General features: G+C 46.4%; 1 protein-coding gene across 10 annotated transcripts in view; it reads left to right on the top strand.

Annotated features, from left to right (window-relative positions):
* PACS2 (phosphofurin acidic cluster sorting protein 2) overlaps nt 1–12189 on the top strand; it is an 84385-nt gene that overhangs the window by 36811 nt on the left and 35385 nt on the right. For 4 of the 10 annotated variants that reach the window (XM_063343013.1, XM_063343007.1, XM_063343011.1 and 1 more), the window contains exons 4-11: nt 734–859; nt 3144–3306; nt 4368–4441; nt 5219–5299; nt 7637–7696; nt 8997–9154; nt 11218–11308; nt 11942–12019. In XM_063343013.1, the coding sequence (XP_063199083.1) occupies nt 734–859; nt 3144–3306; nt 4368–4441; nt 5219–5299; nt 7637–7696; nt 8997–9154; nt 11218–11308; nt 11942–12019 (831 nt within the window). The remainder of the gene's footprint in view (nt 1–733; nt 860–3143; nt 3307–4367; nt 4442–5218; nt 5300–7636; nt 7697–8996; nt 9155–11217; nt 11309–11941; nt 12020–12189) is intronic. The other 6 variants (XM_063343014.1, XM_063343015.1, XM_063343008.1 and 3 more) reach the window with 3 other exon arrangements.

The following is a 12189-nucleotide window of genomic DNA, read 5'->3' as shown; positions in this document are numbered from 1 at the left end:
AGAAAAGGAGGCTGAGGGGAGACCTTCTCGCTCTCTACAGCTCCCTGAAAGGAGCCGGGGGGGTCGGTCTCTTCTCCCAAGTAACAAGCGATAGGACAAGAGGGAATAGCCTCAAGTTGTGCCAGGGGAGGTTTAGACTGGATATTAGGAAAATTTTTTACACTGAAAAGGTTATCAAGCATTGGGACAGGCTGCCCAGGGAAGTGGTTGAGGCACCGTCCCTGGAGGTATTTAAAAGCCGGGCAGACGCAGTGCTTAGAGACATGGTTTAGTGATGGGTTTTGTCAGAGTTAGGCTGATGGTTGGACTCGATGATCTGAAAGGTCCCTTCCAACCTGGGCAATTATATGATTCTATGTGTCATCTCAAGATGAGACTCGGCTACCTGGTCAGGTGGCTGCTGTGTCTTTTCTTGAAGCTTGTTCTTCTGTTGCGCAGCCGCTTCTTCCCACAGCCGGTGGGCTGGGCCCTGGGGACTGTCAGTGCTCTGCCGGGCACCCTGGCGTTTTCAGTGTGCTTGGCTGTGGAAGTGAAAGTTGAGAGCTGAGCTGTTCAGGCAGAGACGAAGGCTTCCTTGGCATAATGAAGGATTGCCCACTGGGTGCAAGGTAGACGTAGGCACTTCTAAAAGCCCTGGGTTAATCCCTAGGAATGAAGTTTACTTGAGAAGCAGGCAGCTTGGGAGATAATGTCAAGAGACGTAATAAACTTTTCCATTTTGTTTCCACCGCAGTACCCTCACTTCTTGAAAAGAGAAGGCAACAAGCTTCAGATCATGCTGCAGCGGCGGAAGCGGTACAAGAACCGAACCATTTTAGGCTACAAGACTCTGGCTGTGGGGTCTATCAACATGGCTGAGGTGAGCAGCATTCGACATGATCTCCGTTTACAAAGGTGGACGTTTTTCCTTCTCTTTAAACTCAGTGTTGTCACTTTCCTCGTTGAGAAGTACCTGGTGGGATTTCATGCAGCTGTCGTAATAACTGCAACCAGTATTCACAGGGCAATACTTTAAACAGATTTTACTACTGAGTAATAATATTGTACATCATCTGGACAATATCTTGAGAGCTAAAGGTTTCATGAAGCTTATTAGCTTGTGAGGGGGTTTTATTGTTGTTGGGTGGGGGTTTTTTTAGAGTTAGGGGGACCAGGGCTTTTCACCTAAATACGGTGCTGTCCCCTTCATATTCAGGACACTTGAATGTAAGTTTAAAACTAGTAAATATTCTTTTGTATCGTGTTTTCTGGAAGGAACAGAAGAAGTTGCAGCGTGTTCAGTTGAACTAATGCATGCGTTTGTCTCAGGTCAGTCATAAATGTAAAATTTTTGATGTTTCATGTGTACAGAATGAGACAGATAGGGTCACTCGGGCAAGCCTTCCAAGCCTAAGAAACGTTCAAGTTAAAGCAAGGTTTGCTGTGCTTCTCTGTGCCACTGTATGAGAGTTCAGGATCAAGTAGTTTCTACCATTTTGCTTGAAATACCCCATGCAATTCTTCTTTCGTGGCTGTTAGTAATTTGGGTGGAGTTCTGTTCATGAGAGATAAATGATAAAATTTTCAGATCTACAGCTGAAAATTAATTCTGGAATCAGGTGGGGATAAATTATTCACTAAGGTTTTCGGAATGGCTAGCTCCGTGCTGCGTTATTTCATGCCCTGTTTAATCTCTGCTGTTTCTGCTTCTAAGTATTTAGAGATGGGCTTAGCAGGAGCAAGTTCAGCTTAACACCAGTATTTTTCATCAGACTGCGTTCTGTCAACAAATCATTTCTAAGCAAACTAAGCTAGTGTTATGCTGTAGTGAGTTATTAGTACGTTAAATAATTCATTATAAAGACCACTCCTCGTGTGTGAGTTCAGCTTCCCTTACACTTGCAGTAAATGGTGGCCATTTGAATTGGCCAGATTCTCATTTGTCGTGTTGTAACTGACATTTTTCCTGTACCGTGTTTGGCTTGTTTAAGAACTGGAAATTAAATACTGCTGTAAGGCAGAAAACATGCAGGCCTGTTAATTAGACCCATCAGTGAATTTCTAAGCATTGGGCATTTGCTGCTGCTGCGTGTGGTTTTTCTTAAGTCTTTTTGTAATGTCAGCTGACTGAAGTCAGAAGGTCAAAAATTTTGAAAGGTTCACAGTGTTAGGAAATAGTTGCTTTCCAGCTCATCTGGAATATTTCTGAAATTGAAGACTTCAGGAAAGCAAATTTTACACAAGCTCCCCCTCCCTGCCCCCTTTGCAATTTATGTTATAATGACTGCTAAACAGCACTGCTGCATTTCTTAAAATTTATTTTTAAAAGAAGAAAAAGTTCTCTTAGCTCTTGAAACAAAGCAATGAATTGGAGCTGTGAGTCTAAGCGGAGTTTAACAGCAGGAAGGCATATGTTCCTCATCAGCTCAGGTCTTTTTAAAGCCATGTGAGGAGCTGACAAAGCCACCTGGTGTGTGTTAGAAAGCTGAGGTGCAGCCCTGGGGAAGCGCTTTCTGACTCTGGTGGGGCAAGAGAAGAACGTAAGTCTCAGGTTCTGGGGAGAGTCCTGTGAACTGAGTGGCAAAGGATGAAGAAACCCACCCCGAGATGTCCCTCTGCCTCCACTGTTGCCTTGTTTCCCATGACCCACTGCTTCGTTATCCTGGGGTGGGCAGCTCCTCTGAGATTCAGGTGCCAGCTCTCTGGAGCAGGGATTTTTGCTTTAGGAAGCACTTTGCATTTATATCTCACCAAGAATTTTTGCCTTTACTGGCTCTTCTGCTGAGCTTTAACAGAAAATTAAGTTCCTTAATTAGGTGTTCGGAAGGTTGGTAACTTGATAGTTCAAATCAGTACTGTGCCGTGGAAGCAAATACATAGTAATGAGGTAGTCAAGTATCGTGCTTCAAGGATGAGCTAATCAACTGTCAAGCTCAGAACGCTTTTTCTTTCCTTCCATTGCTTCCATTAGTAGTCAAATAAAATCTCAACTAGCATTGCGTATTGCCTGCAAGTGGCTCCTGCAGTTGCAGGGTGTTTGCTTGCTTCTATACTTGGATATGTGGAGTTACTCTATTAACATAAATAACTCTTGTAGCATGCGAATGATGCAAGTTTAAATACATTTAAATGCGAATTTTTTTACTGCTTAATTTCTGTCCCAGGTCATGCAGCACCCAACAGAAGGTGGCCAGGTTTTGAGCCTTTTCAGCAACATCAAAGAGGCTGCAGTGAAGGTAGCAGAAATCTGGATCTTCTCCTTGTCGAGTCAGCCAATTGACCATGAAGACAGCACTATGCAGGCCAGCCAGAAAATCAAGTCTACAGGTAGGAGTACAACCCCATGCTCTGAGGACCAGTGTCTTCCTGAACTAGCTGGAGTTAAACCCCACCTGGGCTTAGATGCTTCCTGGGACATGTGAGAACTGGTTTGCACAAGTTGCCTTGTCTACAACAGATTAATGCAGAGAAAACTCACTTTGCAAACCTGTTACTGTGTATGCAGGGAGTGTGACAGGAGTTGGCGATTGAATTGTCAAAGCTTCTCCTGCATGTCACACCAGACCTGAGCCATCCAGTGAGGGTTAGCTGTGCTCTTGCCAGTGCTCTCCCAGCATTACTGGAGAGTGTGTTGAGAACCTGGAGCTCCCCACCTCGTTAATAGTGTTGTGTTCAGGAGATTCACATTTAAGCTATTTTTCCAACTTCTTTTTCCAATGCGTATTCTACAATAAATCTTCCTAACTTAGATGAGACCTGCAAACCTCCAACATGTTTTGCTGTGAACTGTGGCCTGGTTTAATGAGTGTAAATCCGTGGCGTTGTGCACTGTATAGGGAAGTCATTGGGTTTCTACCTGTGACAATCTTTTTATGTGGTACCAGCCTTCTGCTCACTGCTAGAAGAGTGGCCTGTTGAAGGTAGTGCACACAGGTGCTAGTGTGTTGTTGCCTGAGGCCAGGCAGCTCACCTGAAGTGTCATTTCAATAAAGGACTTAGACTCTCCTGGCATGTTTTACTTGCTCCTTTAAGCCAGTTGTGTCCATGTTAGGGAAAAATGTAATTTCCTTTGTGGAGGAACCTCTTTACTTGCTGCTGTCTACCAGCTGGTTCTTTCCAGGGTAAAAGGGGGTGATGTTTCAAGGACCCTTATCTGTGTGCTGGTCCTCCCTTCCTGTTAGAAGTGTTTCTTCGTGTTCCTTACCTCCAGGCAGTTCCCATCTCACTGGTTCTAGCACAGATAGAAGATAAACTAGCAGGCATCACCTTGTGTGCCTTCTTTTCTTGATTTGTGGGTGTTAGTTGGCCTTCTCTGCTCCTGAGATGACACTGTCCCCTCACTTTAAAGGAGTTTCACAGGATCTCTCCCCTCTTTCCTTCCCTTTCAGACAACTATTCGGAGGAAGAGTACGAGAGCTTCTCTTCTGAGCAGGAGGCCAGTGATGATGCCGTACAGGGCCAGGTACTGTTTAGGGCATGGCTTCTCCCTGTGAGAGCTTCAGTAGAGCGTGTACGTTCTCAGCTTGTGCTTGAAGCTAAAAGCCTATTTCTTTAGCTAAAGCATGACAGTGCGAGACTGTCACCAAATGTTTAGCTACAGTGGCAGAAGGCCTGCACAGTAGCCCGTTTCTTCCACCATGCTGTGATTTATCTGTTCACATGTTTGGACTTGAGCTCCCTTTAAACACTAAAACGTAGGCGTCCTTGTGTGTTTGTCTGCTTAATGGTCAAGGCATCAGTTGATTGCTTCTGTAATACTGATTGGATTCAAAGAGCCCAATTAGATCCCCAGCTGTAATTTAAAGGGCCAATGGGGTCTGAGTCAGTCTTTAGTCTTTAATACCTTCTGCAAAATAGGTCCTTACGGAGGACCCACTGGCTAGATGTGAGATGCTTTTGAGTTTGGGTCTTGTTTGCCTTCAGACTCTGGCATCGCCTGCCTTCCACCTTTTGGAGGGTACTGAGAGAGGAACCCACAAAATGTGGGGCTGTGACTATCCTTGTTCGTTGCATGTAGAACTAGGGGATGTTTTGCTTCTCCAAGCTGTTATTCCTGGCTCTCTGCAGGCCTGGTTCGCTCCCTTTTCTCTTCTGCCATCATAACTGCAATTAAGGCGAATGCTGGAAGCCTGGAAGACAGAGCGGCAGGTTCATCTTCATAGAGGGAACATTTTTAGCACTTAAATGCTCATGTGTCCCCGAATCACAAACGTAACACAGGAATCCTCTTTCTGTTCAGGATTTGGATGATGATGAGTACGAGCTGGGGAAGCCCAAGAAGCAGCGGAGATCGATAGTAAGAACGACGTCCATAACCAGGGTCGGTGGAAATTAGTTTTACTAACACTGATGGGGTTTGGTCAGGAGGCACAGTGCATGTGGCTTTTGGGAGCAGCAGTACTAGACGTGCTGGCCCAGCAGAGAGCTTGGGGGCATGGTCATGGCATGTGAAGAGCTACCAGAAGTAGCCAGTTCAGGGGATGGGCCTGTCCAAGGTGTGTGTCTGTGCTGTCTTGAGTGTCCTTTGGCTGCAAGGTTTAAGGAGCTCCAAAAATCATGTAAGTGTGTGAAATTTACTGCCATGAAGAAGCCAGTGCAGGATCCATGCTTGTGTAAGTCCTGAAAGTAGCTTTAAAGTGAAGAGAAGCTCTTCTGTTTGTGCTATGCATGGGAGAGGCCAGTGGGAAGGCATCAAGAAGTTGTTAAGTAGCTCAGTCAGGGGCTAGAGCTTGACAGATAAACCTGAGGTGGTGTATGTGGTGCTGAGGCAAAAGAAGTGGCTGGATATTGAAGGCTTCGGTTAGTGGCATGCAACTGTCTGCCCTCTCACAGCAAGCATGCGTATGCCTGCAAAGTTGCACTTCTCTGTGGAGCAGCGACGTGTGCTTGACCAAGCCATAAGGCTGCTTTCTGCTTCCACAAGTGTTTATGCGTGTCTGCGGTGACAATAACTCAAAACCACCAGGATGGGGCTAAGTTTTCCTTTTTTGGACTTAGGAGTAAGTTTGGAGATCATTGTACCTCCTGTGAGGCTATTTCTGAAATCCATACTTTGATGAGGTCTGAAGTAAACCCTGTTTTCACCTGAATCTGCCACTAAAAAGACCCTCTGTTTGAGACTAGGAGCATGCTGGTTCATATCTTTGGTGCCCTTAGTATTGTTTTCAGATGTCAGCGACCAGCCAGGACAAAATATGCCACTTGGTTATTAAACGAGCTACTTCCTCTGAGTAAGAATAATGTCTTTCTAGCCCTGACCGCTAAACTGATACTGAATCTCCAGTGTGTGGGGCTGGTGTGAAACTGAGTTTGGTGCTGCCAGTTAACATCAGTCCAGCTACAAACCCAGCAGGTCTCCTGTCTGCCAAGTGTCAAACCATTCAGGTCAGCAAACAGCTCTTGCTGTGTCGCCTTAGCGACTGCATGCTGTGTGTCCTCCCTCCACAGCCTGCCGTGCTGATCCAAGGTGGGCTGCGTGAGAGACGGTTTTGCTTGGCATCCTGAGCCAGAGGACAACTCTCGCTATTGTGAGGGCATCTTCACCTCACACGTGCGCTGGGGACAGAAATAGGGCAGGCTTTGGAGAGTCTTGTTTTGAGGCCTGGTGGATTTATTTCACCTAAACTTTAGCTGTTTTAGGAGGTGGCTGCAGCTTGCAGGGTATGAGTTCAGAGGTTAAGGGTTAGGTTTGGAGGTGTGGGGCAGCGTGAAGTGGCTGAGGCCAGAGTGGGAGCAGGCATTGTACTTGAGCTCCCATGAGATACAGGAAAGCGAGCAAATGAGCAACTTCCTTCACCTAAGAGTGGCCTGGTACTAGCCATTTTCTCTTCCCTTTCCTCCTGACACAGGGATGCCACCTCGAATGCTCTGTACCAGCACTCACGCCTGGGCCCTTTTCATCTTCCTTTTCTTCAGAGCGTGCATATTGGTTTGGTCAGTGACAGACGAGAGGGGCTGGGCAGCTCGTGGCAAATCTCAGCTGTTTGGTCCTGCAAGAGGGAGGTAGCTCTTGGGGGCAAGTAAACACAAAAGAGGTGCTGCAGTTTGGCTCTTGTTTTGGACTTGGTGCCTGCTGTGCCCAGGATTTGGGGATATCAGACTCGGAAAGCATTTTTCTGATAGGTGAGTGCTAAGGATGAGCCCCACAACTTTTCTACAGTGCTGCTAGTCAAATAAATGAGCCTGCCAGGATGAACTGCAAGCTCTTGGGAAAAACAGTGCTTTGTTGGTAGAAAACACATTTGTAGTTTGGGTCAGCAGGTAGATGGCCTGTGTTGGCTCACCCTTGTTAAGAATCGGGAAAGTTGACTGTCAAACGTTTGCCAGAAATTTATTGAACAGGTACAGGAGGGGATCGGGCAGTTTAAAGAATTTATCCACTCTGTGTCCAACCAAGAGTGATGTGCTATCCCTCAGGGCCAGAAGGTGTGTAATGCTTGGTGGAGTGGGGCTGAGTTTGTTGTAATGCAGGAGAGGAAGGTCTGGAAAAGCTGATTCCAGCATGAGACCAGCAGAGGCTTGGTTTGTGGTGCCAGGAGTTGTTTGATTTGAAGCAGCAGCTAGAGCACCAGTGTCAGATGTGTCTGGGCTTCTTGCAGACTGGGAGAAAACAGTTCACTTTATGCTTTACTTAAGTAAATATATCTTTGACTTGCAGCAACAAAACTTCAAACAGAAGGTTGTGGCGTTGCTGAAGAGGTTTAAAGTGTCTGATGAGGTAAGTAATTCAGTCTGTAAGCCTTCCTGTTCTGCGTGTTGCCCTCTAACTGCTTGGTGCACCTTGCTTTAGTCTTCAGGAACACTCTCCTGTTTCCCCCTAGTTCCGTTCATTTTGTTTTCAAGTCTGCAGTGGATGTGACCTTTCCTTACACCCTGGCCTTGCATGGAGCCTTGAGGGCCAACTTTAAAATGTCATCAAATATTTTCTAGATCAAGTTCTATCAAAACCAGATTTTGGCAACCACGTGTGTATCCATTAGTTTTGCAGACTGCTTTGAAATTATCTTTGACCCCTTCAAAGGCAAGTAGTCTACTGTGTATGTTGCTCATGAAGTTAAATCCCAGCCTGTTTGATCATCTTACTAGAACAGCCAGGCAAGACATGAAAAACTTGGATAGGGGAATGTAGACCCGCAAGAGTGTCAGCTGTCTGGTCAGAGCTGAGAATGAAAGAGATCCAGAACCCAAGAAACCTGTGTAATGTTAAGTATCTAATATAAAAGCAGTTAACATCTCAACTGGCTGTCTGTGTGCTGATTTTGTGGCTTGTGGAGAAGTGTGAGTAACTCCTCATACTTCCTTATGCTTCCAAGCAGCTCTGTTAGCTTTGCTGTTCTTCCCAAGTTAGCTCAGCGGAGTCAGCACCCATAGCTGAGGTCTCAGCCAGCTGAGCCGCTGCTTTTCTGGAGCTGCCATTCAAAAAGCAAGCTCTGAACTGTGCACCACTGCCTGCTTACTCTGGTGTACGTGTGAAGCAACCCGTGGAAGTTGTGTGAGAGATCTGTTCTCTTCGGGTTTGCGTCTGGGTGGCAGCTGATCCTTGTCCAGGTTCCAGGCGCCTCTTGTGGACATTTTTGTCATTTCTACCTGCTTGGCTATCAAATCAGGAGGTGTCATGGCAACTTTTTCAGTAGAACCCAAGACAGGTTGCGCTGTTGGGAGTACTGCATTCCTCTATTTGTTCTAAGAAAACTGGGCCTCCATTAGGGGCCTTTTTGAAGCTGTGTTTATGGAATGATATTGAATAATGGACATAATCTGTGGTTAATAGGGTTAAGAGCTTGTTCGTGGATGCTTAGTCCAATAGGTAACTCCTGCTTAGCCAGACACTGACAAGCTTGACCCAAAACAAGCCCTTCTCGTATGCTAATGTTTCTGTTGGATATAGCATCCTTGCACAGGGAACAGAATCTTACTCCCAAGACTGATGTGCTGCAGTCCTCAGGGGAGCTCCGGTGACGTGGGATCGGTCTGGCTCTTAGCAGAGTTGGTGATGCCTGCTTTTGTCCTGTCTGTAGGTTCTGGATTCAGAGCAGGACCCGGCAGAGCATGTTCCAGAGGTGGAGGAGGACTTGGACCTTCTGTATGACACGCTGGATATAGAGAACCCCAGTGACAGTGGGCCAGAAATGGAGGATGATGACAGCGTCTTGAGCACTCCGAAGCCAAAGTTAAAGTAAGTGTGGGGTGGCTGATGCTAGGCCAGAGAGATACCATGCGCACTGTCAGCACAGATGGTTTCTATTACCACCCCTCCATCCTGTTTTATTTCTCCTCTTCACCTGGTGTTGGAGCCCTAGTGTGTGTCGTTACAACTGGGATGACTGCTTGTGAGCTGGCGATAGCTGGGGGGAGTGGTCTACCTTCACTCCCTTTTCCTTGCTCCCTTTGCAGATGTTCTGCCTACCCTGCCAGCTGAGCACAGGGGCAGGAATAGCTGACAGGCGGGCAGTAGAATTGTAACACAGGTGTTTTGAAGAGGTCGTAGAAAGATCCAGGAAATCTGTACTAATGCAGAAGGAGATGTGGTTCGAAACTGCAGAAGTAGAGGCAGGGGTGCACAAGGCAGACTGTGTCTTTCTGTAAAAGCTGATAAGACCCTATGTGGAGAGTCTTTGCAGGGATTAAGGAAGCAGAACTGCAGGGAAACAAAGGAGTTCTTTAGGCCCAAAGGGATTGACCGCACCACACGTAGATACACACAAGCCTGTTCTGAGCCAGCTTTTGTGAGCACTGACGTATGGACAAACACAGCTCTGTGGACATGAGCCGGGGATCGCTGGTTCGGGGTCTCAAGCAGATGCGGAACCCGGAGCTAACGGAGCTGTGTCGTGCCCCTGCCTGAATAAAGACTGAAAACATGAGACTATTCAAGCTTCACACGTGCTTCTGACTGACACCTGGTTGCATGCTCAGGTCTTCAGTGTTGTGACAGCTCTGCAACAAGCAAAGCCTAGGTCAGTGGAGAGTAGAGTATCTGCTAAGTGCCAGCAAATTACCAGCTGTCATAATATCCTAATTAATGTAGAATAACCTAATTGGGCTAAGAATAAATTCTGAGTCTGGAGTGACTTGTTCCCTATCAGTCAGCCAGAAGACGTCAAGAACAGTCTGGGGTAGTAGTGTTAAGTGATAGGGCTGGTGGCTTATAAAGGCATTTGCAGGTTGACCCAGTTTATTACCAGTTGGTAGGCCCTACCTTAAAGGGATTTGAAAGTAGATGTGTTGAGGCAAGCAGCTGCTTTGAAACAAGCCGAAGTGGTGTACTGCACACACAGAGAGCTTGTGTCCTGTTCCCCGGAGCTGAGGAGCTCGCTGTCCTGGGATATGTGATGGCTGGAATAAGAACTTATTCTATCTGTTTGGTCCTGGGGAGACACTTTGTGGTTTGTGTGTGTCCAGTTCTTGTGTTCATATCTTGAAGGGGATGTGATAAATGCTGACGCTTGTAGGCAGGTTTTTCCTGCAACAGCAACGACAACAAAAAAATCAGTTCCTTAAATTGTAATTGAGTCTTGTAGCCTGGTGTGACGAGCTGCCTTTTTACATGGAAGCTCAATCTGACTGTACGCCCCATCTTATCTTATTGAGCAAGTGTGTAATTGGATCTGAGGGCTGGCAGCCAAATCCAGATGCAAGCTACGAATAAAATGCGTATTAGCAGCAAGAGTCACTTACCTGCAGGAGCAGAGTATCAGTGGGGGGCAGTAACTCTACTTGCTGTCTTTCAGTCAAGAGCTAGACCCCGTCTGGAGTGGCTTGGAGTTCAATCAGCATTGGCAAAGCTGAAAGAATTGCGGTGTGAGACTTTGCGCGTAGGGTAGCGAGGACACAACTGCATGTGTGGGGTGAATGTGCATTCTGTTCTGCTGTGGGAGAATGCTGCACCCACCTGTCCGCCCTGGATTTTATGGAAACAAAAGCTGTTGTTTGTTGTGTGGTGTGAGAGCGTGCAAGCGTTCCTAATAAGAGCTTTACAAATATGGTATGCTGCGTGACAGGCAACACGTTGAGTCCATTAGATGGAGGTTGGTCAGTTGGGGTCCCTGCACTTTCTATCTTCTCTTGCTGTCCTGGAGACCTCCCCGTCCTTTCAGAAGTTGCCTATAAATTTTACTGGAACCACTGAGGAGCAGTAAGACACCTGGGAACGGTCACACTGCTTTGCTGTGAATGTGATAGACTTTTCTCTGTTAGTGTTTTCGATAATAAGAACCAGTTTTTGTTTTCCTTGTTCAGACCATATTTTGAAGGACTGTCACACTCCAGCTCTCAGACAGAAATTGGTAGCATCCACAGCATCAGGAGCCAGAGAGAGCCATCAAGTCCTGTAAGTCATATTTCAAGAAGGTTCCTTATCTGCAGATAATGTAGCAGACCTACACTGTCTCTATTTACATGTGTAAATTAAAGCACCTTCTCTGACCTCCTCCAAAGGCTTGATGCAGAGATATGAATTTTCTGCTAAGAAAACCCGTTTGGGGTTTTTTGTTGGGGTTTTGGCAGAGTGTTGGGGTATTTTTAAGCAAATACTGTATTAACACAAGGGGGCATTTTCAGGTTATGCACTGAATACTTGCTAATGGTATGAGTGTATGAATAGCTCCAGATTCCCGTGTGCTTGCTATGACTGCCAGGATGAGAGATGTTGCCTGGGAGTTTTAGGGACTCCTTGGCCCTGTTTCAAGGAAGCTTTACCTTACTGTTGTTGGGATACTTTTCATGGTGGCTGGGAGCAAACGCAGAGGGGAAGCTCACTTGCTTTTCCATCCCCTTTTCCGCTGCTGTGCTGCTGCTTTGCCACATCCCACGGTAAGGCGTTTAGCCCTACTGTGACAAGGAAGCACTGCTGGTCATGCTGCAGAGCTGTGCAATGTTTAAACGGAGGAGTGTGTCTGCTCCAGAGAGTGTGGCTGAAAACTCTGCTGGTGCCATACTTCCTAATGATTTTTCTCTGCTCAAGCAGGTAGAAGTGCCTGAAAAGACAAAAAGTCTTGGAGCCAAACATGCAGGCGACAGTATTTCTGACACTGTCTCTTATGTAAGTTGAAAACACATTTGTTAGCATTCCTCTTGGCAGTTTGTGTGTCTACTATGAACTGCATTCTGTGGCATGTGACTCTCCATGTGCTTGCATATGCAATACAATTTACGTAGATAACATTTGCTGCAGTGAAGACAGGCTGAGAGAGTTGGGGTTGTTCAGCCTGG

Source organism: Chroicocephalus ridibundus, chromosome 8 (assembly GCF_963924245.1).
Source record: "Chroicocephalus ridibundus chromosome 8, bChrRid1.1, whole genome shotgun sequence".
NCBI classification, from domain to species: Eukaryota; Metazoa; Chordata; class Aves; order Charadriiformes; family Laridae; genus Chroicocephalus; species Chroicocephalus ridibundus.
This window is presented reverse-complemented; position numbering and strand designations above follow the sequence as displayed.